Genomic DNA, 24,829 nt, shown 5'->3' on the forward strand with positions numbered 1-24,829 from the left:
GGGCACAGAGGACGCAGGTTTTACTGAGCTTAACAATATTTAGGGTTGTGACTGCCTGGTTGAATTCCACAACGCAGAACACAGCTGCAGCTACACCGATAGGAGTGTTGCAGGGGAGGAGGAACAGGGTCAGTGTGTGACTGAATGACTTTAGTGTGGTCTCAGACACTCGCCGCAGTGCAACAAGGACCAGAGGAGCTCTAGGCCTTTATTAAAGTGTCATTGTCTGTGAAAAAATAAAGAACCAGTATCAGAAAATAAAAACTGATGACTGTGGAATGTTCTATTGGTCTGTTGTCTTTGGATAGGACATGACATCTCTGTGGCCAGTGTGTTCTCATTACATTCACACAAACCTAAGAAAGGTAGAAAAACGGCTAAACATCCAGCCCAACGCAAAGCCTAAGATACCAAACGTCTCTCCAGTCTTCTATACAGGCAAAGACTATGTGCAGGAACGAACACTTCCCTCAGAACTGCATTAAGAGTTGGAGGTGTGGCACATGATGTCACCTGTGAGTGGCTTAATTTAAGGGTATCAACAACAGCTGAGGGAGCACCACCTTCCACTGTTACACTGCTAGCGTGTAGTATAATGTCATGAGCTACTTCATCATATGACTGAGACTGTACTCTGCAATCTACATGATAACTGGGAAAGGTCCACACCGCCTTTTCATATCTTCCCTAGCAGCCTAGCGTGCAAGGGTGCCTTGATCAGAGCACTGTTTGAAGAGGGAACAGTGTATTGTGTACAGATCAGCGGTTGACTTAAGCTATAATGTATTGTGTGTCAAATGTCCTTGAGGAAAAGTCACATAATCACAAAGAAATGCGTGATCAGGCAAGTGGACATATAAAGTCTTGGCAGTGTTACAGTCCTGGTCTCCAGGAGGCAGCACAGGGGCAGTGGGCCAAGTGACTCACATTCACTAAAATGTACCAGCAGATGGATCTCTGTTAGGCCATTGCACTGCAAACTCTGCCAGTGGTCTACAAGAAAATGGTGCCTATCACTAAAAACAGTCCACTTAGTGCGTACCACCATTTCAGTGGAGTGAAGAGGGAAAAGATGTATGTGAATATTTCTGTGGTTGGAGGGCTATAAAGTGAATGAGAAGAAGTAGAAAAGCAGGGTTGGCTGACACTGTCCCAGCTGCAGGAGTATGCCAATGACCATAAGATATATTATACAAAACACCAGAGGCCTCACAAAACAATATCATCACCATACTTATGTCACGATATTCCGATATTATTGCAATTTTAAACATATTGCAATATTCTGCGATATATTGCAATTTATTACCTTTTTTCCAACTTCAAATGTTTCCCAATTTCAAATTATGTCCCCAAAAGAAAACTTTGTCAACATCTGTTTTATCTATAAAAAAAAAAAAAAAAAAAAAAAAAATCTCTGTTTGTTCATTTCACTTTACTTTTATTGCTGCAAAATGGGAGTGTCAAGCAGACAAACTGACCAACACATATATAATAATAGATCGATACTTAGCGTCTGTGTATCGATACAGTATTGCCACGGAAAATATTGCGATACTACGCTGTATCGATTTCCCCCCCCACCCCCAATAGCTACATCAGAGAACCGATATGAACAGCCTATGAATACGATTAACCAATGGTTACATCCAGCCAAGAAACAAAATTAGCGCCATCCACCAGCCAAAAATCTATTGAGTGGCTGGTAAAATTTGAACATTTACTAGACATTTGGCTGGTGGACAAAAAAGTTAATTTTGCACCCTGCTTCCAGCCAATTAACGTGTACTATTCTAGCTAGCTGTGAGATGATCCCTAAGAATTCACCGACCAACACACTCAGAAAGCAGCACCTGCTGAGGAGGATGCACAGCTGCTCAAATTAAGGCACAGAGCTGTGCCGTTACTAAGCAACAGCAGTGCACAGAATTCCTCCATCTTCCTGCCTCAAGAGTAGCATGTTTGTGGGGGTGTGTTTTAATGTAAGTGCCCTGCCCAAGGGTAGGTGAGAGGCTGAGGATTGGTTAAATGTCAGGGGAAGTTTGTTTACTGTCGTGATGATTTCTGATTGGGTGTTCACATCCAGCAGGACACAAAAGAGGCGTATCTAAGCATGTAGCCTACATCGCTGTGAATAAATCTTGGCAACTTACTTTTTTCGTTTTTGCATACCAGTAAGTGATTGAGAGGAGAGGTTTGGGGTCACTGGAGAGGCTCCTACTCTGTAAATCTCCCAGACAATCTATTCCAGTCTGCCCAAGTTCTCGGAAAACAGAAGGGTCATCCAAACATTGTCGCCTTAAATAGAAGATGGGTAACAAAAAGAATATGGCATTTCTAGCTGACCAAAGAAATAACTTGTGTGCTTTTGTAGCTGCAGACAAAGCCACACTGGTCAGTTTGACCTACCTACTTCAACACCAACTACAACATGCCAAAAATCAGAGCAAAGGACAAAAGACTGTGAGGCTGATAAATATGATATTTGTCTTTCATAATTGCAGTGATCTATTGAATTATAAATTTGGATTTTGAGTGGAAACTGAACACTAAGATAAACTTTAATTTTAGCCCATGCTGTGACAGTAGCTTATCTTGTGTTTGCTCCCCGCTACTGCTATTCTACAGACAATAAAAGAGGAAGTAGAGAGGGATGTCAGAAGAATGTGTTTGTACTTCTCTTGTGATAGCATCACGTCTGCCCTTCATACAGAGGCTGGGTTGGGGGAGGGGGGTTGGGTAGAGGGATAGAGAAAAATAGCTATGGTCTTTTAGTCTCAAAGTAACATCTGATCAGTGATCTACAACCAGGATAACCCAACTCTGAGGCAAAAGAAAGAACCTCTGCCACAGCTTTGTGCAAATTGAGTTTATTGTCCACACAGATGGATGTTTGTGTTCCATTATGAGACAGAAAGAAAGCTCAGGCACAGTCTGGGAATCCAACCAGACTCACAATGAGAGCTTCTTTAAACAAGACTTCAACTGGTATATTTTGAAAAACCAAGAAAAATCTTCTCAAATGTTCCTGCTTTTATTTGCTTTAGTTTGCTGCCATGGCTACTCTTTTAAACTGTTTCTTCTATTCAGATCTTTTTGCTGTCATTCCTCTGTGGCAAGTTGAGGCCTTCTTGCCAAAGATAATAACAATGAATAGAGAGAGGGTCACTGGAAGACGAGCAGAGAAGAGGGAGAAGCAGAGAGCTGAAAACCTCTCTGTATGCGTCTCTCTACTGAAATGCACAAAAACCCAAGGGGCAATGAGCAGATTTCTGGCAAGGCAATAAGGGGTTTACCATGAACTCAGTTTTCTCAGCCATTGGTTGTCTGGTCTAGTGGGAGGACACAGGAAGAACCCATTATCTCAAAGGAGGATGTGAGCAACCATGAACAAGCCTGTGTCAAAGCAGGGATCTGCTTTTTTCCATGACTGCTTAAGGGGCACAGAAAGAGTTAGAGGCTGCAGTTGTTGGCAGGGCTGCCTGACGTCACTCTACAGCCATACTTCTAAATGTAAGATGTGAAACTGCTGCTTAAGTGAAGAAAATTGGACACAATGTGATACAACGGTAGGGAATAAGTCCGGCCACTGTGCAGAAAAAACAGACACATCCTTTATCTGACTCTCTAGCCAAGCTTGAACTGTCACTCAACATTCTTTCCATTCCCAAACGGCCGTAACTCGTCTGGTTTCCTTTGCAAGTTAAATCATCCCTCTGTCTTCTGAGCGGGAAGGTTCAAAATTCAAACCTACTCCCGCCCAACTAAACTAGTAATTCTCGTTCACAGAGGAGGGCCCATCTAAGCAGAGAAACACTTAGACAAGATATTTAATGCACATGCTCAAAAACATCTAAGTGTTGGTATTGAATGTGATCTTAACATGTAAATGTAATTTTAAAAAGTTAAAATATGCCTGAAGAAATGACCTGAACTTAAAACAGGATACAAATGAATGACTCAGATCACTTTTTATGTCCCATATCAAGCAGTATTGTAGATGATTGCCTGCAATACTGGTTATATCTGTACAGTCGGTACATCTACACATGATTAAGACATTACAGAAGTGGGGGTGAAGACACACCAGGCCTAGACTAGCTGTTAGTCAGACAGGAATGTCTTCAAAAAGAGGCCATAGGAGCTGTATAAATAAATAAAAGGTGGCAGTGCAATGGGGGACACCCAGAGTAAAGAGGGGGTGGGGTGTGATGCAGCCCACAGAGGAAGCATCCCCTCCTCATCTTGCAGTTTTGACCTTGTAGGATGACAGATAGCTATTTTATGGCTGATGTCTGTCCATATGTCACAGCAAACCAAGTTCATATAGAATAGTCCAGTGATTAGACCATACCATAAGAAATTACAAGATCAATGGAATTTGTTTTGGCCCAAATGGGTAAGGTTTTACGCCTAAATTAAATGTGATGTTAGGGTTTTAGGGTTGATGCGAAGGGCACAGAAATGCAAGATGATATCTAAGGCATATTCTGTGATTTTAAAATGCAGCCTAACGTTACCTCTTTTAGCTGGTCGACCTCCTGCCTGACAGCCTCGTACTCGATCTCCAGGTCATCGTACTGCTGTTTAAGCTGCTGCTTCTCCTCCAGCACCGCCAGTCCGTACTCCGCCGCCTGGATCTTCTCGTTCGTGGTCTCACTCAGCTCCCGGGAGAGACGCTCGATCTCGGCCCGCATCCACTCCGGCGCGGCCTCCAACAAACAAACGGACATGGTCGGTACCGGTGACGATCAACCAACGTACGCCAGCTGATCTGCGACAAGGGGGATGTTGGGGCGTCTTCAAGAGGTGTAACCTTGAAGAAGAAGCGGTTGCTTAAATTCGTCTGTATTTAAATTGCATGATTGTTACGCTTGGGTTTCTCGTTGCCGGGCTTGTTTCTTTGGTCATGTAGATGAATCTGTTCCGTTATCTCCGACGGGGGAGCTCGTCGTTATCTCTTAAAAATGCTCCATCGTTGATATCCTGCGTTTCCTTCACCTCTCCCCCGGCTTGTTGGAGCAATTGCGCCGGAGCAGGAGTACCAATTGCAAAGACAAGAAAAAGGATGTACAACTTCTGGTTTGTACTTTCAAAATAAAACTCTTGTCGACAAAAATACGAAAACATGCATAAGACCATGTGTCGTTGTGGATTGGTTTTGCTTTGTTCACATACTGAAATGAGAATGAAATAGATTTAAGGGAGAACACATATTGTGTGAAAACCTATTGATAATTTCCGCAGACAGTGTCGTGGCTCTCCTATTTTATTTTGAAGGCACTACCGATAAACTTCCGGAAAATTCATGTTTTCAACACCGGCTTTTTTGAAACAGCTGAACGGTCCGTTTGAAGAAAAAAAAGGCACCTACGCAACCAGCTGGGACGGCTTCTACAGGGCGGCAGTGCTTGACGGGAAATATAGTACTTGTAGTACGTGAAGCTAACGAAAGGGGTCAACCGACGCCAGGAATTGAACTCATTTCCCATTAGGCTTTGTTTATTTGCTTATGTGGAGCACGGAAATCTCTGTCCGAGCCGTTTGTTTTCAACAACTGACTGCTCCGTAGCAGTAGCCAAATGTATATCTGCTGCCATCTGTCGGAAAAGTTAATAAATTATTTTTTTCAGGTAAATGCATTGCATATTCACATGTAACATATGCATATAACATATATGCACACCTTTGTCCCTGGGGCCACACATAAAAGGGTCTTACTCTGACAAGTTGCTGCGTCGGTTTAATATTTTTAAAACGCTAACGCTATTCAGGGCTCAGAGTTTACTAGTCCCTTCACCGTCTTATTTCCATAAATTTATATACTTTATGCTTTCATTAATTGTATTCTTGTATTATATCATTTCTTATAGAAACGTGTAGCTTACCTGGTACACCATGTCTAGCGTATAGACCTTTTTCAAACAGAAAATTTGAAGTTTTGTTGCAGGACAAACACAGGTGTGATTAATCCCAGGTAACAATTTTTGGTTCCCAGAACGTTCTGGGAACTTTCGTTTTTGGTTGCGGGAACGTTCCCTGAAGGTTAGTTTTTGGTTCCCATGGAAAGTTTTCCTGACGTTTAGGGAACGTTACTTTTTGGTTACATCGACCGTTCTCAGAACGTTCTCAGAACGTTCCTAACGTTGCAACCTTTAGAGAACGTTCCCCTACCGTTGTAACCTTTAGAGAACGTTCCCCTAACGTTCCCTTACCGTTGTAACCTTTAGGGAACGTTCCCCTAACGTTATTTTTTACATTCCCCTAACCTTTAAATAACTAACGACTGTGGTACCAATTTTATTATTAGTTTAAACTGTCTGTGCATGAGCAGGAATGAATTATTATATATTGGCAGGAATGAAAGAACAGGCAACAGGCAAACTTGATGGGATTTAAAACTTTAATATAAAATTAACAAAATACAAAAAAATATAAAAGGCCTAAAAAAATAATATAACAAACAGAAACTATACAAATAAGAAAAAAACAATGGAGTGGGATGTAGAGTGCAAATGTAGTGTGCAAAGATGCATATTGGAATGATAATGTAATGAATTATTATATATTAGCATATTAACAAATACTATTGCTTTAATAAAAAAATACAAGCTGTAAGATGGATGAAAAAAATACAAAACAAATAAATAAAAAATAGAGCTCCATGGTTTGGCTTATAGTCCTTCTCAGCTGGCCTAAAAAGAAAGAAACAAAAGTTGGATATGTCATACTAAGAATCAACACGTTGACAAAAGCAAGACTAATTGCCTTACCGTCTGTGTGGGGCAAACTTCAGCACGTGCCTGATCAAGTCCTCCACGTCTGCTGCAGTCAGCGTGGGGGAGTTCTTCTGGGAGGCCGCTATAGTAGAAGTCAAAATGAAGCAAAGTTACAAGTCAAATTAAAACCTCTTATCAGCCAAGCTAAGCATAATACTGATGTGAACAATAAAATAACACCTGCCTGTTATAACCCTGAATATAGTCAGGTCCTGGAAGGCCTTCTTTGCCTTTCTTCCCCGCAGGCTATACTCTTTCAGCACGTCATTGGTTGCCACTCGCCGTAGCATGCGTCGGACTGCAGTACCTGTGGTCAGACCTCCAAGTGTTGTCAGGAAAAGTTGCTGTAAAACATATAGAAATACAAATTATACATGTGGAACAAAGTGGAGAGCTTGTACAATCTCATTTTGTAAGAGAAGTCAGTTCTGTTATGATGATATTTGAATTTATGCAATTATATAGTGTTAATCTTAGGGCACTTAATTACCATTTTTATCCTCCTCTCCGGTTGACCGAGACTTCGGTCAAACTCCTCCAGCTCGGTGACGGTCGAGCAGGGCGACACCAACATGTCCTCGCCTGGAGCAGAGTGAGGGGACTGGGAGCTCCTTAACAGCATGAGCAGCTCATCCTTCTTCTCCTCAAATGCATCCATCCGCTGTGTCAGGCGGGCAATGGATGCCCTCATGGCTATGGAAAAATTAATGGTGTTAGTTTTAGTTGTTATACATTATAAACTTGCATATGTGAACAACTTAAGTGAGTCTTCTTACCTCTCATTTCCGTCTCCATGGCTCCATGGTCTCCCTCTGTGTGATGACTCAAGTCCCTCTGTGTGATGAGGTCTGTCGTTTACAACAACAAAAAAGTTATGTTACTCTCAAGTTCCTTGTCATGAAATTGTATTTAATTGGAAATGGAAAATTCAAAGCCACTGTACCTTCAACTGGGTCCCAAGAAGTGGCAGGCTGAGCTTGCGTCACAATCGACCCATCCAGCTCTGGGCGACTGGCAGGTTTCCTGTACGGTGTTGACTCATCTAAAAAAGTAAATATGAATATAGGTCAGTTCATTTATGGTAGGTTTCTTGCACATGCTATTGCAAAAGATGAACCTATGCTGTTACATTAGACAATCGCTAACAAAAAATAAACTTACATGCAGGTGGTGGAGGCAGTGACATCTGCTGACCTGTAGAAGGCAGGAAGAGACAGGGACAGGGCTTCTAGACACAGGCTCCGTCCTGGATTGTTTATTTGGTTGTGGAACGGATTCATCTGAAATAAAAGACCATACAATTTGTAGTGATTTCAAAAAAATATTTGAATTGTGTAAATAATGTAGTCTGTACTTAAGGTCTTACCATCACTTGAAGAATCCGCCATGAACCTACTTGGGCGTCTACACTGCCTTTTGTGGACGCTCGCATCATCTTCCGTCTCAATGCTGGAAGAGTCCAGCCGCTGACATTTCACAATCGCTTTGGTGTAGAAATCTACATTAAGAGAACAACGTTTTTGTGAGCCAGTAGCAGAACAAAGCAGTATTTCCATACAGGGAAAACTATTATTATTCATTTATATATATATATATATATATATATATATATATATTAGGGATGTCCAGATCCGATCACGTGATCGGAAATCGGGCCCGATCACGTGGTTTCAGACTCGATCGGAATCGGACGTTACCTCCCGATCAGGACTCGGATATATATGTATATATATTCTCATTATTTTTTAACACATCTATAGTTATGCGGTGGCACAGAGTTAGACCCTTTTGGCTCCACACAGAAACAGCAGCGCGTGCAGCATGACATCACTTTGTTGCAGAGACGCTATTGGTTAAATGCCAGCAAAGTAGAACACGGAAGCAGCTTGAAGCGGAAAGCGCGAGTATGTCTGCGGTCTGGAGGTATTATAAAGTTGAATTATTATAGAAGTATCGGATCGGGACTCGGTAGATACTCAAAATCAAATGACTCGGACTCGGACTCTAGGGCAAAAAAACCTGATTGGGACATCCCTAATATATATATATATATATAGTATAGCAGCAATAGGTCACCTGTAGACAGCCAGATTTTCTTTACTGCATATTTGGTCCAGCTTTTGTTGGATAAATGGTACGCTTTGATTTGGGCCCTCACATTCAGTCCAGTAGTCCAGTAGCAGTGGACGACCTTTTAGAAAAATGTACTTCATTTCAGATAATTTCTTCCAATGTGGTGGGGAGAACATTTAGAAGGTAAAATAAATTGTTAAAAAAAGAAATCTACACAACTGCATACCTCTGTAGATTGGTCCACCCATGAAGAAGGCACAACCTTATGGCACTGTCCATAAACTCGACAATCATGAACTTCTTCATCTGTTAAGAGACAACGGCATTATTGGCATTGCAAATAGAGCAACATAGATTGCATAGCTTGCATTAAGAACAGTCACAAGTCCTCTGGGTGTTTTTGCAATGCATTGTTTATTTAGTTTTGAAAAGGATGAAGTGACACATGGCTCAAATACAGATATCAAATAGCAGCCGAGTACAGATTAATTGCAAGTGTACACAGCAAATACACACAATAAAAAAAAAGATTAAAAAGAAAAAAAAGAATTGGAAAAAATAAAAAGTTAAAAAAGTTAACAGTAATATATTAGGGGGGATGTCCGCTTCCTTGTTGTCCGTGTCAAGGTTCAAGTTGTTTGCATGTCTCCTAAAAATCATGCAGGACTGTCAAGAAAATGTTGGTCTGTGGCTCCTCAATCAGAATAGCCTGTCTTGTGAGTTCACATGCTGGCACCAGCTTCACAAAACAGTCTCTCTCTTTCACCCTGAAGCAGCCGGTGATTCTTGAATCACAAGGATCTTTGAACAGAGGCTCCACCTTCTCAAACACATTGCACAAAACCATGTCCTTCCTCTCCTCAATGGCCTCACAGCATTTGTCACCTTCCAAGATGTATGCATTGTTTGGTCTTGAGATTTTCCTTCTTTATGGCCCAGGTTTTATGCATGCTGGCTCACTGGCTTTGCTTAGCCTATGGTGACACTTGAATGAAAACAAATGCATAATTAATGTTATCTTACACCTGTTGTTTTCAGTGATGGTCAGTCAGTAACTAAGTAGGCCTACATTTACTCAGGTTATACCCTACTTGCATTCAATTTTGACGTAGGCCTACTTGTAAAGTTTATGCTGCTTTATATTTTAACTCCACTACTTTCATTTCACTATGGTTACATTTACAAAACCTATGGTGAATTATAAAATATGCTAATATTATAAAATAATTCTATAATAATACTTCCATAAACTAGCCCTACACATCAATAACGTGCAGGTGCGTCAGCGGAGGGGGACGAGTAGGTCAAAAGTTGCAAAGAAACTCCCTCACACACTGGCAACGTTTCAGGTCTAGTACCAAAACATTGCCAGCTATTTATTTCTGCAAGTTAGACATTGTTCGGGAGTTTCTTGGCAAATTTTTAAAGATAAAATTACCTAACAGTATATGATTAGCATGCATTAATGCATTTATCAACAATCCAGAAATGTAGTATACTACTTCTAATAGTACCTATAATACATTTAGCTGATAACAGTTCTCTACTTTTAATCAAGTCATATTTTAAATACATTATGTGTACTTGTGAGAAGTTCTTTAGTGTGGTATTGCTACTTTTACTAAAGTTGAGGATTGGAGTTCTTTACACACCACTGCTTTTACACCATGACATGTTTCCAGCTGTATTGGTGTATATTATATATAGCAAGACAGTAATGAATCCTGCCTTTTCCAGGCTACACCTGGGGCACAGCGCATGTTTCATGTATGGATACTTGTTTTTTTCCCTTGGAACTGTGAACACTGGTTTCATTTGGTTGTAGAAGTGTCTTTCTGCCTGTGAACACATTTTACTCATGTAGTTACAAAATGTTACAATAAGTATCTTAACTGTCAAAAATGATTTGCTGTTATTCTATATAATAAACTGTTTTTGATTTGTCTTGGTGTAAATTAACTTTTTTTCCCATCTTTCTGTTTATAGCATGTTAACTTTTTCATATAATTGACCCCAAATGGAAAACACAACATTTCTTACATACATATTTACTCTGGGCTTCACCTTATATATAGTACATGTCATGCATTTACTAGTTTTGTGCAGACAGAATGTTTTGTGCTTGTTCCTTTTTAGTTCTCTCATAATGTTGTTGATTGTTAATTTCTCTCCTCATAGCCAAACTGAGCTGTGCTGTTGGTGGTTTTAGATGACATACAAAATGTATTGTTTGATGAATTATAGAAATACATTTAAAGTGCTCATATTATTCTTTTTGGCTTTTTCCCTTTCCTTTATTGTGTTATATCTTTTTTTGTGCACGTTATAGGTTTACAAAGTGAAAAAGCCCAAAGTCCACCCCAAAGGGACTTACCATCTCCAACAGAAAACACTGTTCACAAACTGCTCCAAACAGCTCTATTGTAGTCCAGCCTTTACTTCCGTGACCAACGTGCGTCACTTTGTAACACACGTTATAATGCTCGCTTAGCTGCTAGCGTGGCACGCCCTCATACTCTGCTTCTGACTGGCTAGTAGTCCTTACCTAGCTACTGCGCATGTGCGACTCCCAACAAAGATGGAACAGAAGTGAGATGCCTCACTCGGTAGCTAAATCAGAGAGCTCAACACACAGGGTGAAAAGAGGAGCTGCAGCAATGTGCAGTACAACAAAAATATGGTGTTTTTTGAAAATTAAACCATGTAAACCTATTTTGATGTAACCTCTAAATACAATTATGAACCTGAAAATGAGCATAATATGAGCACTTTAAGTGATTTTCTGGATCCTTACAGACCAATCACAGACTTTCAGTGATTTGAGTATTAATATGTTATTCATAAATTGTAATGCATAATCAAAATCTTACCAAATTTAATAAAAAATAATCTTATCACATCAGTTCAAATTAGAAAATCCATCTCCATCTTTGTCCGCTTATCCGGTCTCGGGTCGCGGGGGTAGCAGCTCCAGCAGGGGACCCCAAACTTCCCTTTCCCGAGCCACATTAACCAGCTCCGACTGGGGGATCCCAAGGCGTTCCCAGGCCAGGTTGGAGATATAATCCCTCCACCTAGTCCTGGGTCTTCCCCGAGGCCTCCTCCCAGCTAGACGTGCCTGGAACACCTCCCTAGGGAGGCGCCCAGGGGGCATCCTTACCAGATGCCCGAACCACCTCAACTGGCTCCTTTCGACGCGAAGGAGCAGTGGCTCTACTCTGAGCTCCTCACGGATGACTGAGCTTCTCACCCTATCTCTAAGGGAGACACCAGCCACCCTCCTGAGGAAACCCATTTCGGCCGCTTGTACCCTGGATCTCGTTCTTTCGGTCATGACCCAGCCTTCATGACCATAGGTGAGGGTAGGAACAAAAACTGACCGGTAGATCGAGAGCTTTGCCTTCTGGCTCAGCTCTCTTTTCGTCACAATGGTGCGATAAATTGAATGTAATACCGCACCCGCTGCGCCGATTCTCCGACCAATCTCCCGCTCCATTGTCCCCTCACTCGCAAACAAGACTCCAAGGTACTTGAACTCCTTCACTTGGGGTAAGGACTCATTCCCTACCTGGAGAAGGCACTCCATCGGTTTCCTGCTGAGAACCATGGCCTCCGATTTAGAGGTGCTGATCCTCATCCCAGCCGCTTCACACTCGGCTGCGAACCGATCTAGTGAGTGCTGAAGGTCACAGGCCGATGATGCCATCAGGACCACATCATCCGCAAAAAGCAGCGATGAGATCCCTAGCCCACCGAACTGCAACCCCTCTCCACCCCGACTACGCCTCGATATCCTGTCCATAAATACTACAAACAGGATTGGTGACAAAGCGCAGCCCTGGCGGAGGCCAACTCTCACCTGAAACGAGTCCGACTTACTGCCGAGAACCCGGACACAGCTCTCGCTTTGGTCGTACAGAGATTGGATGGCCCTGAGAAGGGACCCCCTCACCCCATACTCCCGCAGCACCTCCCACAGTATCTCCCGGGGGACCCGGTCATACGCCTTCTCCAGATCCACAAAGCACATGTAGACCGGTTGGGCATACTCCCAGGCTCCCTCCAGGATCCTTGCGAGAGTAAAGATCTGGTCCGTTGTTCCACGACCAGGACGGAATCCGCATTGTTCCTCTTCAACCTGAGGTTCGACTATCGACCGAACCCTCCTTTCCAGCACCTTGGAGTAGACTTTACCGGGGAGGCTGAGAAGTGTGATACCCCTATAATTGGCACACACCCTCTGGTCCCCCTTTTTGAAAAGGGGAACCACCACCCCGGTCTGCCACTCCTTAGGCACCGTCCCAGACTTCCACGCAATGTTGAAGAGGCGTGTCAACCAAGACAACCCCTCCACACCCAGAGCTTTAAGCATTTCTGGACGGATCTCATCAATCCCTGGGGCTTTGCCACTGTGGAGTTGTTTAACTACCTCAGCAACTTCCACCAGGGAAATTGACGACAATCCCCCATCATCCTCCAGCTCTGCCTCTACCATAGAAATTAGTCGGATTTAGGAGTTCCTCAAAGTGCTCCTTCCACCGCCCTATTACCTCCTCAGTTGAGGTCAACAGCGTCCCATCCTTACTGTACACAGCTTGGATGGTTCCCCGCTTCCCCCTCCTGAGGTGGCGAACGGTTTTCCAGAAGCACCTTGGTGCCGACCGAAAGTCCTTCTCCATGTCTTCTCCGAACTCCCACACTCGCTGCTTTGCCTCTTTCACGGCAGAGGCTGCAGCCCTTCGGGCCCTTCGGGCCCTTCGGTACCTTGCAACTGCCTCCAGAGTCCTCTGGGATAACATATCCTGGAAAGACTCCTTCTTCAGTCGGACGGCTTCCCTGACCACCGGTGTCCACCACGGTGTTCGTGGGTTACTGCCCCTTGAGGCACCTAAGACCCTAAGACCACAGCTCCTCGCCGCAGCTTCAGCAATGGAAACTTTGAACATTGTCCACTCGGGTTCAATGCCCACAGCCTCCACAGGGATGCACGAAAAGCTCCGCCGGAGGTGTGAGTTGAAAGTCTGTCGGACAGGGGCCTCCTCTAGACGTTTCCAATTTACTCGCACTACCCGTTTGGGCTTACCAGGTCTGTCCAGAGTCTTCCCCCACCCCCTGACCCAACTCACCACCAGATGGTGATCGGTTGACAGCTCTGCCCCTCTCTTCACCCGAGTGTCCAAAACATACGGCCTCAGATCAAATGAAACGATTATAAAATCGATCATTGACCTTTGGCCTAGGGTGCTCTGTTACCAAGTACACTTATGAGCATCCCTATGTTCGAACATGGTGTCAGAAGTCCAACAACAAACAACCACTCTGGTTTAGATCAGGGAGGCCGTTCCTCCCAATCACGCCTCTCCATGTGTCGCCATCATTGCCCACGTGCGCGTTGAAGTCCCCCAGCAGAACTATGGAGTCCCCCACAGGACATACAGGACTCCACTCAAGGTCTCCAAGAAGGCCGAATACTCCGAACTCTTGTTTGGTGCATATGCACAAACAACAGTCAGAGTTTCCCCCCCACAACCCGCAGGCGTAGGGAGGCGACCCTCTCGTCCACCAGGGTAAACTCCAACGTAGCGGCGCTCAGCTGGGGGCTTGTGAGTATCCCCACACCCGCCTGGTGCCTCACACCCTGGGCAACTCCGGAGAAGAAAAGAGTCCAACCCCTATCCAGGAGTATGGTTCCAGAACCGAGACTGTGCGTAGAGGTAAGCCCCACCAGATCTAACCGGTAGCGCTCCACCTCCCGCACCAGTTCCGGCTCCTTCCCCCACAGAGAGGTGACATTCCACGTCCCCAGAGCCAGCGTCTGCTGCCCGAGTCTGGTCCGTCGAGGCCCCTGACCTTCACTGCCACCCCACTGCCAAATTAGAAAATAGGATTCATGATATATAATTTAGTGAAAATATACAGTATATTAGATGTATATACAACATAAAGTGTCTATTCATAATATATAATATAATAATATTCAGAGTAAGGATAAACATGCAAGAATCCACAGATTTATGATTTGATATAAGATGTAACAAATACCAGAAACACGTGTTGAAAAAAGTATAGATCGATATGCACACACAATCAGCATAATGAATTTAGGGATAGATAGAAATAAAACCAGAAAGGCTTTCTGTCATTTACAGTAATGTGGACAGCAGCATTTTAGGATTGCATTGGGGTTTATTGGCTTTGAAGTCTCTCCAAATCCTGTACATCATAGACTGATCTTTTCCCACCAACCTAAGCTTTAGCAAGGTGCAAGGTAAGCCAATCAGTTTTTATCTACTTGCTATGTCAATAAGGTTTCACTATTTGTAGCAGCAGGGTAGCAGAGTTTAAGTGTGATGAACTCACTCATGACACAAATACAAAATCGGTTTAAATGTATTCACAACTATAGACATGCATATCATTAATCAAATACATATTAGACATGTTGAGAATCTGGTCAAGTGAACGACAGGTCTTTCCTAATGACTATAATATAGAATAGACTAGAATATATTGTGGATCATTGTATTTCATAACAGTCCAGCAGAAGGCAATAGTGATGTGGCTTTAGTATGAGTTTTTGTTGAGGAGTGGGTGCTGTATTTTCATACCTGTACTGTAATAAGATTAGTCTAATCCAAGAGGAGTCAGGAATAGCCCAACAACGACCCCCCCCCCAGAGCTGCAGACCGGAGGAACCTGTTCATTGAGATAATTACAAAGCACACAATCTCTGCTACTTTTCAACACATTCTTGAGATTAATTTATTCACATGCTTTATCTGTCATCCTGTTGAGATAGGTGGCATTCCACACAGGAGCGCACAGGATCCTGTGGGTTTCTTGTGTTGCCACATCCGCTACACAGGGATAATCCGAGACAAATCAAGTCAAGTGAGGCCACAGGATTGACTTTCCACAGAGCTGGAGAGGGAAAGACAACATCAGAGCTGTGGAGATTGATGTTAGAAATGTTGGCAACTGCAGCTGTGAACCATTTGTGTTTGAAGATGGTGGTTATAAGCATCTCGTCTTACTTACTACAGGTAAATCCGTTTTTTTTCTTCAAATTAAATGTATTTTAGTCCATTTTGTTGTATTCATTGTTAGATTGGTCTTACCTTGTTAGCTAATTTAAAGTTGATTATTTTGCATATTGGTCTTGAAGAGTGATAATGAATGTTGGACTGTGATGAGCTACTGAGGTCAAACTACCGGCTAAGAGTAGCAGCTTGCTAATCCTTTAAAATGGATTATGTCTGCTTTACATTTGATTGAATTATGATTTATGATGTCGATATTTGATCAAAATGTGTATTTGTAAGTGGTTCTCTCTAACTTGTCTTATCATGCAATTACTGTTGTACAATTGAGATATCTTTGTTCTGTTAATGTATTTTTATCATGTGGACATGTTATGTCTTTATATTTGTTGTGGTTGAGATCAGGGACAATGTTTTTGTGTTGGCTGGACAATAAAGTTGATTCTATTCTATCTATAAAACATATGAATCACTGAGACTTTTATAGTCCAAAAAACAAAACAAAACAGAGATTTGGTTATTTATGAGATGCCTTTTCTTGACTCTGTTAGGAAACTGCTTATAGAACTGTATTTCAGGCTTATGGTAAGGCTCCACAGCACAAATAGTTTACAGAATGCATATGATAAAGTGTATAATATAGTGTAACAAGGTAGATATATGTCTGTCCAGGCTCTGCTATGACTGTGGATGTGAGTCTAAGTGAGTTCATATGGCACTCCATGCAAAGACAAGAGGTGGAGCTCTGATGGAATTCAGTAAGTAAGGATGATAGTTGGTCATCAATAAAATGTATCTGTCAGCGATTAAAGAATGACTACATAAAAATGCAATTCAAATGCACCACTGACTGTTTTCATTGTAATGCCCTGATGACAGACTTGCTATGCCTGATATAGTGCTCACAGCGCTGTGGAAATCTGGCAATGTGAAACTATGCAATGCCAGACAAGGATTAGATCCCTCTAAGTGAGCATATTACCACTAATGATCTTAACCATTTAGGTCTACATTTGGTGTTGCACTATAGTTTCTAAGGATATGAAAACTTTGTATTGGATTTTAATAGTGGTTTACTCAGCTGAGAAACCACTCACTTAACAGTTTTCTGGTATATTTTGGTAATAATTTTAGATTAAAGTTTTGTGTGATATCAGATTTTTCTTCTTTTCTTTCCCCCTATAATAACTCCAGTCAGAGCCCCCAGGGCGAAGTACACAATAGTAGGAGAAGCTATACGTTATGTTATTCCTGAACATATGCAATGCTCAATCGGCTGTGGAGGTCAAGCCTGCAAGTATGACAACCCAAGTTACTGGAGTGATAACCAACAGGCCATAAAAGGCCTCTACTCATCCTGGTACATATGCTCATTCTACTTTAGCAGTTGTGATAGTACAACAAAACATAACAGTTTTCCAAATATTCTATTCTATTTCAGTGTCAGTATCTATATATCCCACTAACTTTTCTCCATTGTTTCAGGGTTTCTGATTATTTTCTCGCTATGTCCAGACCCTCAACAGAAATCATTGAGAAGTATAACATCATTGATCAATTCAAAAGGTATACACAACTTTGTTTCTTTCAGCAGCTTCCTGACTAAGAACACACAGAACCTGAGGAGACAAGAATAATAGTGTTGTTCATGTCTCTGTGTGTGTGTGTGTCTGTGTCTGTGTCAAGGAATGGTATTAAAACAGTGATCAACCTACAGATACCTGGTGAACATGCCAGCTGCGGAAACCCTCTGGAGCCAGAGAGCGGCTTCTCATACCGCCCAGAGGTCTTCATGGAAAACAACAGTAAGTGCTTTATACAATATATCTTGATATATCTGTATTGTTGCTCATGTTGACTGAAAACATCTTACCATTTCAGTTTATTTCTACAATTTTGGCTGGAGTGACTATGGAGTGGCCAACCTCACCACTGTGCTGGACATGGTTAAAGTCATGGCCTTTGCACTGCAGGAGGGAAAGATAGCAATCCACTGTCACGCTGGTCTTGGCAGAACAGGTAGATTTGGAAGGAATGTTGTATGAAGTATCAGGACAGCCTGGTCTTTCATCTGTATAATCTGACATACAATGACGGGTTTCCCCTTTCTACCCTGCAGGTGTGCTGTTAGCATGCTTCTTGGCCTATGCTACCAGGATGACTCCTAACCAGGCTATTTTATATGTACGTGCTAAACGCCCCAATTCCATCCAGACCCGAGGTCAGCTGCGTTGTGTCAGACATTTTGTCCAGTTCCTTGCCCCTTTGAGGAGTGTGTTTTCCTGTGTTGAGCCTCGATTCAACCCAGTCACCCTGTCCCAGTACCTGAACCGCCAGAGACACATATTGCATGGCAATGAGAGGAAGGAGCTGAGGCACCTCCCAAAGATTGTCCAGCTTGTGTCTAGGCTGCTGTTGGACATTGCAGAGAATCGACAGGTGATTGAGGAAGACATTCTTGAGGCCCCTGATATTGATGACATAGAGATGACCCTCAGCATCATTGAGAAGATGGGCCCTGAGTTATTTACAAAGAAGCCCCGCTTGCCAGGTGTGCCCACATTACCCAGACATTTCCACGAGCCACCCATCTTCTACCATCGCAAAAGTCTGAGCTACAGTGAGTCCGACCTGAGACGACTGGGATCACAGCTCAACCTCCTCACACAACCTCCAGGCTCCATGTCACAGAGTAGTATTGAGATGTCTCTTTCCCCATTTGAGGCCACTTCTGGCATTTCACACAGTCTAACAGGCTCACTCTGGCAAATCAAGAATGTAGAAGATGGATCCGTTCTGCTGAAGAAAGTGAAGCGGAAAACCATTCAACGTAGTGAGTCAGTGGGAAACAATGAATCAACCAAATACAGTGGCATGTTGTCCAGGTGGAAGGAAGAGCAGAGGGAAGAGTTAGTAATGAATGGGATGAAGCCTCAAGACAGAGGAGTGGAGCAATCGGAGAAGTCAGAGGTGCCCTTTATTACCCTGCAGTCAGAGTTGTCCCTGGACGCCAGGAGGTTGCTCGTGGCACAGGCCCTGGCAGTGGACCTTTTTCTTGATGGAGAAGAAGAGCACAAAAACTATGTCTTGGCCTGGCAGGTAACTGAGCCATACCAGTGATATGGTGGTATTTGTAGAAATGGAGGGCATGCATGTAGAAATTCAACAAACACTTGAATTTGCAAAGACTAAAGTTATGCTAAAATGTCAGTTGTCAGCTATTAGCTGCTCATGACGGCCTACAATTCACCGCCCCAACAAAGGCATTATTGTATGCACACTACTCTAAATGTTGTCAACTCAAAATTTTGACAAAGTGACCATTCCAAATTAAGACCCAAGTTAACAACCCAACCCCAAACAAATTGATCTATAATGATCTGACTGGTACATGACATACAAATGTCAGTTTTTATATTCATTTGTGCCATAACTTTGACAGCATCACAAAAGACCCCCCATGTCTAGAATAATTTCAAAGGTGCTATAATGATGTGAAAATTCTACACATTGCTCTGACGGAACAGGCACACTACATACAGGCAGACAGGGTCTAACACGACTGCCGAATGTGTGCAGGCAGAACTGAACCAAGGCGGTGGTTGGGAAAGGCTGTGTATGGAGCGGGATCCCTTTATCCTCACTGGGCTTATGTGGGCATGGCTGGAGCAGCTTAAAGAGCCAGTCATCTCCATCCAGGAAGCCAAAGCCCTCAACGCCAACAACACTGATGCTCAAACTGTCCTCAACACACTTGACCAGGTCAGTGCGTACTATGTGCTGTTTCACATTTGAAACAACAATACTACAATGAATTGCCTGCACTATGAAGCTCCCGAATATAATTTTGGTTTTGATTTGTTTAACCCTCATTTTCATCCCTTTCAAGGCCTCTAAACAAACACTAACATGCATACTAAATTGTATGGCTCATATGATGGCAATACCAGAAGAGGTTGAAAATGCTTTCCTGAATCGTACAATCAAAGCTTTTACATGGGTAAGAAAATCAATACACCTAATTATTGGTATTCATTTCAACAATTTAATTCATGTCCTTGTCATTGGTTTAGTTTCAACAACTTTAGTGTTGTTTGCCTTTGAACAGATCAAAAATAACTCAGAGGATGGAAGCAAAGTGTACGAATCCATGACTACAGCCCTACGATGTGTCCTTGAGGACATGAGATCTGGGGTCATCGAAGCAGATGAGACGCCAACGTCTCCCTTCTCTTTAACATAGGTACTACTAGTCATGCATATGCGGTGCACTGCCTGTACCTCCATGTGGAAGCATGAAAGAAAAATGTATGCTTTTGTGCCTTGTGGCCAAATTGTTTCATATGTAATAACTTTTCCAAGAGTTTGTCAATTTGGGCTAAATATAAAAAAGTATCACCATACATTTTGTCACTAGATTATTTTGTCAGAGATTATTGTCACTGATACATAACTATAATATGTCTCAGTATTTTCTTCTGTAGTGACATATTGAAGCAGGTGACAAAAGAATATTTAGCAAACATTATGCCTTAAGACTGGTCATATCCAACAGTGACATACCTCAGCTCCAAAAGCGTAGTCAATGAACATTATCCTTACACCTTTACAAACTTCTTTTTTCTTAACAAGCACGTTTATCACACAGTGTATCAACGGAGGATTTCTCATCTGTAATAAGTGTTAAATTCTGGTTTGTGTAAACATAGACTTCCCATCCTAATGTCTGCATATATGATGAAAAGTTCATAATAAAAGCAAATGGTCCTCCTCTTGTAGGCACCTTTTTTTGGAGCAGCAACGCTCATGACATGAAAGAATACGCTTTTAAGACATCTTTCCCGTCTATCCCTTCTGCTGAGGCCACGATGCTGGAGTAGTCACAAGCAACATGGGTGAACCCTCTAGAAAACAGGGCACAGAGCATAACGTAACAAGATTAGGAAATTACTGCAGAAGCAACATGAAGATACAGAGAAAATATCTGTATTTAGGCTGTTGCATTACTAGGAACCTGGCTGTTGTTGATACAGCAGACCAGTACTAAAGCATACAGCATACTGTACCTGGACATTGTGTGAGAGCCTCCCAGTAAGTGGTATCGGCTCTCCAGAGTCAATCTGTGGTCTCTGTCATTTTTCCATGTCAACACTCGTAAGGAGAGGTCCTGAGATGCTGTCACCACACGAAAGCTGTCCTGTAATTGTGAAGACACTTATACTTGGCTCTCTACACAGAGGGTATATTGTACTGTATCCCAAACAAAGAGTTACAACAGGTGAAGGGATATTTCTTTGAATTCCAAATGCGAAAACAACCTACCACAGATATAGAAGAAATAGGCATAGTATGGTCTTTAAAGCTAGCAAGCAGGGCTCCTTTCAAAGAGTAGACCCATAGCTCCTGAGCAGCTGCCAACACTAAGCAGTTGCTGTCCTTGGCCTCGAGAAGGATGTGTGAGGAACTGGTGTTCAGTGTCAAGGGGAAGGACTCCACCTGCTGGACTACGATGAGAAGACATTCAAAATCAGCACAAGCCAAAAACAACATTTATGGGGGAAAATCTTTTAAATTCTCAAACTGTAGATTTCAGGATTAATTCTGAGATATTCAGTTGTAATATAAATTTTTTTGGTTACCCACTTTCACTCAACCAGTTTAACTTGCATATATTTCAATTTGTGTTTACGTGCATTTCCCAGAATGACATTTACTAATATTAAATTTCACTGAAGCTGTGTTAGATGTCTTAAAGCGTTGGCATGCCAGTCATCCGGGGAATAAGCAATATACACCATAACAAATGGATCCAATCTAGTTGTACCTGTACCAGCAGCTTTACAATATCTGCAGTTACGGTAATAGTGGATTTCCCTAGAATGATTCACCAACTGACTGCAATTTTCTGATGGCTTATACAAGATTCAATACCACATATCAAAGTCAATATGCACATATCTCAGTCCTCACCCTGGATCTCTGACTTGTACTTAGTTTTTTTAATGCTGACATCGAAGACAGTGAGGGCTTTGTTGTTTGGGCGCTGGTTGTGGTGGATGATGGCCAGTCTGGCAGGCTGGGTGGGTATGAAGACAGCAGCCTGGCAGCCGGAGACTGGCACAGATTGGCACAGAGGATCTTCGTCCTCAGACGGTGAGGTCAAACTCTCAGTGTAAATCACCTGCCAACAAACCAAACATAAATCTACAAAATGTGTATGTAATGTTTTACTATTCTTATCTATGAACACCTATTTTCCCACTGTGTCATTTGCACTGAGCGGTAAAAGAAAACACACAAGAACAGACCAATAAAGTCAGGCTGTCAAAGACAACAAGAAATACCTTTGGACTTAAATCATCATTGTCCTTGGTTCCAGCAGTGATCCATTTCTTGTCAGGTGAAACTAGGAGTGTGTTGACTTTAAATGTGTCACACACCATGACGCTGGACTTTTGAGTCAAAGCTGAATCAGCTAGTGTACACACAGATCCCTGACTGGTTCCAACCTGGAAGAGAATATATTGACTTATTACTACTTATTAGGGCTGGGACGATATGCTTTTGTCCCGATTTGATTCTTTCACGAAAACAAAAGTTGAATAATACACTTCTAGAGACAAAAACAATATCATGAGACATTTCTAAAAACAAACTGTTTTCTAAAAATAATGCACATCACATGTCAGTCTGACATTTATTTCATTTGTAAAGAAGAACATAACATGGATTTTCTGCATTTTCTGCTTTCGCTCTGTTTAGCTGGAAACGGATATGATGTAGTCGCCAACGTCGGTACGGTAAAAACACTAAATATTTAGGTAAATCATTGGTTTAAAAAAAGAAGAAAAAAACTAAAATATTTTTTCTCTTTTTTCCCACCCCTACTACTTATTACTTTTCAGATTTACAAGCCCACAAATTCTGAAGTTACTTACAGTCAGAAACCAATTGTTGTTGATATTGTACTGTAGTATTGTACAGTGTGGAGATGCAGTAGTGAAGGAGGCCAACTCCTGGCCGGTCTGACTCTGCCAGGTCTTGATGAGACCTGTGGAGTCTGCTGTGATCACAACATCATGCTTTTCATCACTTACAATCACTGTCAAAGGACTCTGCACAGGACTGCACCACAGGAGTTCACCCTGAGAAAAAAAAAGGAGCAACATCAGGTGTTTTGGTGAGGGAATTTATTCTAGTGAATTGCAACTTTCGAGCAAGAAGAGGGAACCGTCAGAGTTTCAGTAATGTTTAGCTGGAATGAAACCTGCATACACCTGGTTTGCAGTACATATGACGTATAGCCTAGTGTAGATGAAAGGTCTGAATGCAGCATGATGCCCGCATTCGGTCACTTTCACATCTGGCTTTACCTTGTGGCATCTTGGATCTAAGAAAAACTACTTGTAAATGAATTGTGGTTAATGTAGGTTTTAGATATGGGCAGCATTAAAGTGGACTTGTACATGTTTTCTGAGGCATGATCTATAATTACTGTATGAAAGTCATACAATCAATTTAGGACAGATGAAAAACAAACCTAATCAAAAGCGTACAGATAAATATACAGAAACTTGGATTAAGTAGATACCTCTTCAATCAAACTCTGTGCCTCCAAACATGACAACATTTTGCATTGGTACAAATACTTTAACATGGTAATACTGAGAATGCAGGATGATATGCTGAAGGTGCTGGCACTGACAGTTTGGATGTCCCATGCTCGGACTGTTCCATCAGTAGAGGCGCTGCACACTGCGGCACTTCTGCTCCAGAGGTCAGGACGCTGAGCTGAATTCCCCTGCAGGTACACCAACCCCACCACCTTGCCTTATGGACAGCATGCCAGATGTAAACATTTGATGAGAGACATTATGAAGTCATGCAAAGGAGATCCAAGAGAGAGAGAGAGAGAGAGAGAGAGAGAGAGAGAGAGACGGCGTAGCCTACCTGTGTGTCCTCTGAGGCTTTTGCAGGTGTAACCTCCTGACCTCCCTTCCGTCATCTTCATCTCTAAATGGCAACGTCGCAGGAAGTATCTCTTCCATGAGTGATTCCCGTGTTCACTCCCCAAAACTGCAAGGTTACAGAAACCCCAGCTCTGCAGACACATCCTCCTGAGGGGACCACACAATTGAATGCGTAGAAATGTTTTGATTTGAAATGTTATTCCCAGATGCATTATCTACTTTAACTTCGATAAACATACACATTTAATTTCTTAAGACATAGATGAAAGTACCTCCATAACCAAGGAGTCTCTGCAGCTTCATTCCATTCCTAAAAATACATCATTGTAATCAAAAACAGACACTTTTGGGAATTATAATGGCCTCGCTCTATATTGCACAGCTACTTCCGCCGTAAGTTGGACACTTACCTTACACACACAGGAGGCATTTATTAAATCTTCCTCGGGCAGGAATGTAAAAATATGAATAAGGCAATCACCAATCAAGTGCGGGTGATGAAGATCCATACTGACATCAATTATTACACCCCCTCACCGACTAACTCCCAAAGTACATCAAAGCAAAAGCTAGTAAGCTACATTTGGCGTGACTACGGAAAGAATACAGGGACAAGAGGGAGTGGTTTGTTTAGGTTTTAGCCTGCAGTGTCTTTACTGTGCCACCAGATGTCGCCAATATAAAGGTAGGTGATCCAGGGAAATGTCCAGGATCGGGAGACGCAATACGCACTGAGTTAGCGCGCATCAGATGCGTTATTAAACTAAGAAGTGGATGGAATTCTACCTTTGAATAACAAAAACTAAAGTAAATAAATGCATGTATTAAATATGTGTGATTTACACCACCTGTTACCTGAGTGGAGATAGTATAACTCCACTTTTTGAGGTAAAAATAAATAAATAAATAAAAGTCAATGCTTCTTACTTGTTTTGTTTTAATATTGTTTATCTGAAGCTTTTTGTTA

The 24,829-nt window shown here is 42.2% G+C and overlaps 4 protein-coding genes across 11 annotated transcripts in view; 1 reads left to right on the plus strand and 3 right to left on the minus strand.

Moving 5' to 3' along the window:
* LOC116061994 (protein bicaudal D homolog 2-like) overlaps positions 1-5,043 on the minus strand; it is a 45,137-nt gene extending 40,094 nt beyond the window's left edge. For both annotated transcript variants that reach the window (XM_031316385.2, XM_031316383.2), the window contains exon 1: positions 4,521-5,043. In XM_031316385.2, the coding sequence (XP_031172245.1) occupies positions 4,521-4,733 (213 nt within the window). In that variant the 5' untranslated portion in view covers positions 4,734-5,043. The remainder of the gene's footprint in view (positions 1-4,520) is intronic.
* Positions 5,044-6,597: 1,554 nt separating this feature from the next.
* LOC116062167 lies at positions 6,598-8,235 on the minus strand. Of its 2 annotated transcripts, none has more exons than XM_036008345.1 (5): positions 7,941-8,235; positions 7,556-7,627; positions 7,270-7,465; positions 6,774-7,123; positions 6,598-6,695 (listed from the first exon to the last, which is right to left on the minus strand). In XM_036008345.1, the coding sequence occupies exons 1-4, from the start codon at positions 8,057-8,059 to the stop codon at positions 6,902-6,904; spliced, it is 609 nt and encodes a 202-aa protein (XP_035864238.1). In that variant the 5' UTR covers positions 8,060-8,235; the 3' UTR covers positions 6,598-6,695; positions 6,774-6,901. The 2 variants fall into 2 exon arrangements, 1 of the variants encoding a protein (XP_035864238.1); XR_004107891.1 differs by lacking the exon at positions 6,598-6,695 and adding an exon at positions 7,723-7,802 and having other exon boundaries at positions 6,778-7,123.
* Positions 8,236-15,226: 6,991 nt separating this feature from the next.
* Positions 15,227-24,491, minus strand: fbxw12 (F-box and WD repeat domain containing 12). 4 transcript variants are annotated; one of them, XM_031316677.2, is made up of 11 exons: positions 24,273-24,491; positions 24,135-24,172; positions 23,843-24,009; positions 23,598-23,722; positions 22,831-23,037; positions 22,237-22,401; positions 21,863-22,073; positions 21,215-21,396; positions 20,959-21,089; positions 20,676-20,796; positions 15,227-15,773 (listed from the first exon to the last, which is right to left on the minus strand). In XM_031316677.2, the coding sequence occupies exons 1-10, from the start codon at positions 24,369-24,371 to the stop codon at positions 20,697-20,699; spliced, it is 1,425 nt and encodes a 474-aa protein (XP_031172537.1). In that variant the 5' UTR covers positions 24,372-24,491; the 3' UTR covers positions 15,227-15,773; positions 20,676-20,696. The 4 variants fall into 4 exon arrangements, with proteins under 4 accessions (XP_031172537.1, XP_031172536.1, XP_035864129.1 ...); XM_031316676.2 differs by lacking the exon at positions 15,227-15,773 and having other exon boundaries at positions 19,915-20,796; XM_036008236.1 differs by lacking the exons at positions 15,227-15,773; positions 24,135-24,172 and having other exon boundaries at positions 19,915-20,796; positions 24,273-24,476.
* Positions 15,650-20,596, plus strand: ptpdc1b (protein tyrosine phosphatase domain containing 1b). Of its 3 annotated transcripts, XM_031316673.2 has the most exons (11): positions 15,767-15,895; positions 16,444-16,477; positions 16,565-16,650; positions 17,087-17,252; positions 17,378-17,458; positions 17,579-17,697; positions 17,774-17,911; positions 18,012-18,991; positions 19,472-19,654; positions 19,782-19,892; positions 20,001-20,596. In XM_031316673.2, exons 3-11 carry the CDS (start codon positions 16,605-16,607, stop codon positions 20,133-20,135), a joined length of 1,959 nt encoding a protein of 652 aa, XP_031172533.1. In that variant the 5' UTR covers positions 15,767-15,895; positions 16,444-16,477; positions 16,565-16,604; the 3' UTR covers positions 20,136-20,596. The 3 variants fall into 3 exon arrangements, with proteins under 3 accessions (XP_035864128.1, XP_031172533.1, XP_035864127.1); XM_036008235.1 differs by lacking the exon at positions 16,444-16,477 and having other exon boundaries at positions 15,650-15,895; XM_036008234.1 differs by lacking the exon at positions 15,767-15,895 and having other exon boundaries at positions 15,936-16,477.
* Positions 24,492-24,829: the final 338 nt, after the last annotated feature.

The sequence above is a fragment of the Sander lucioperca genome, chromosome 12 (assembly GCF_008315115.2).
Source record: "Sander lucioperca isolate FBNREF2018 chromosome 12, SLUC_FBN_1.2, whole genome shotgun sequence".
Lineage (NCBI taxonomy): Eukaryota > Metazoa > Chordata > Actinopteri > Perciformes > Percidae > Sander > Sander lucioperca.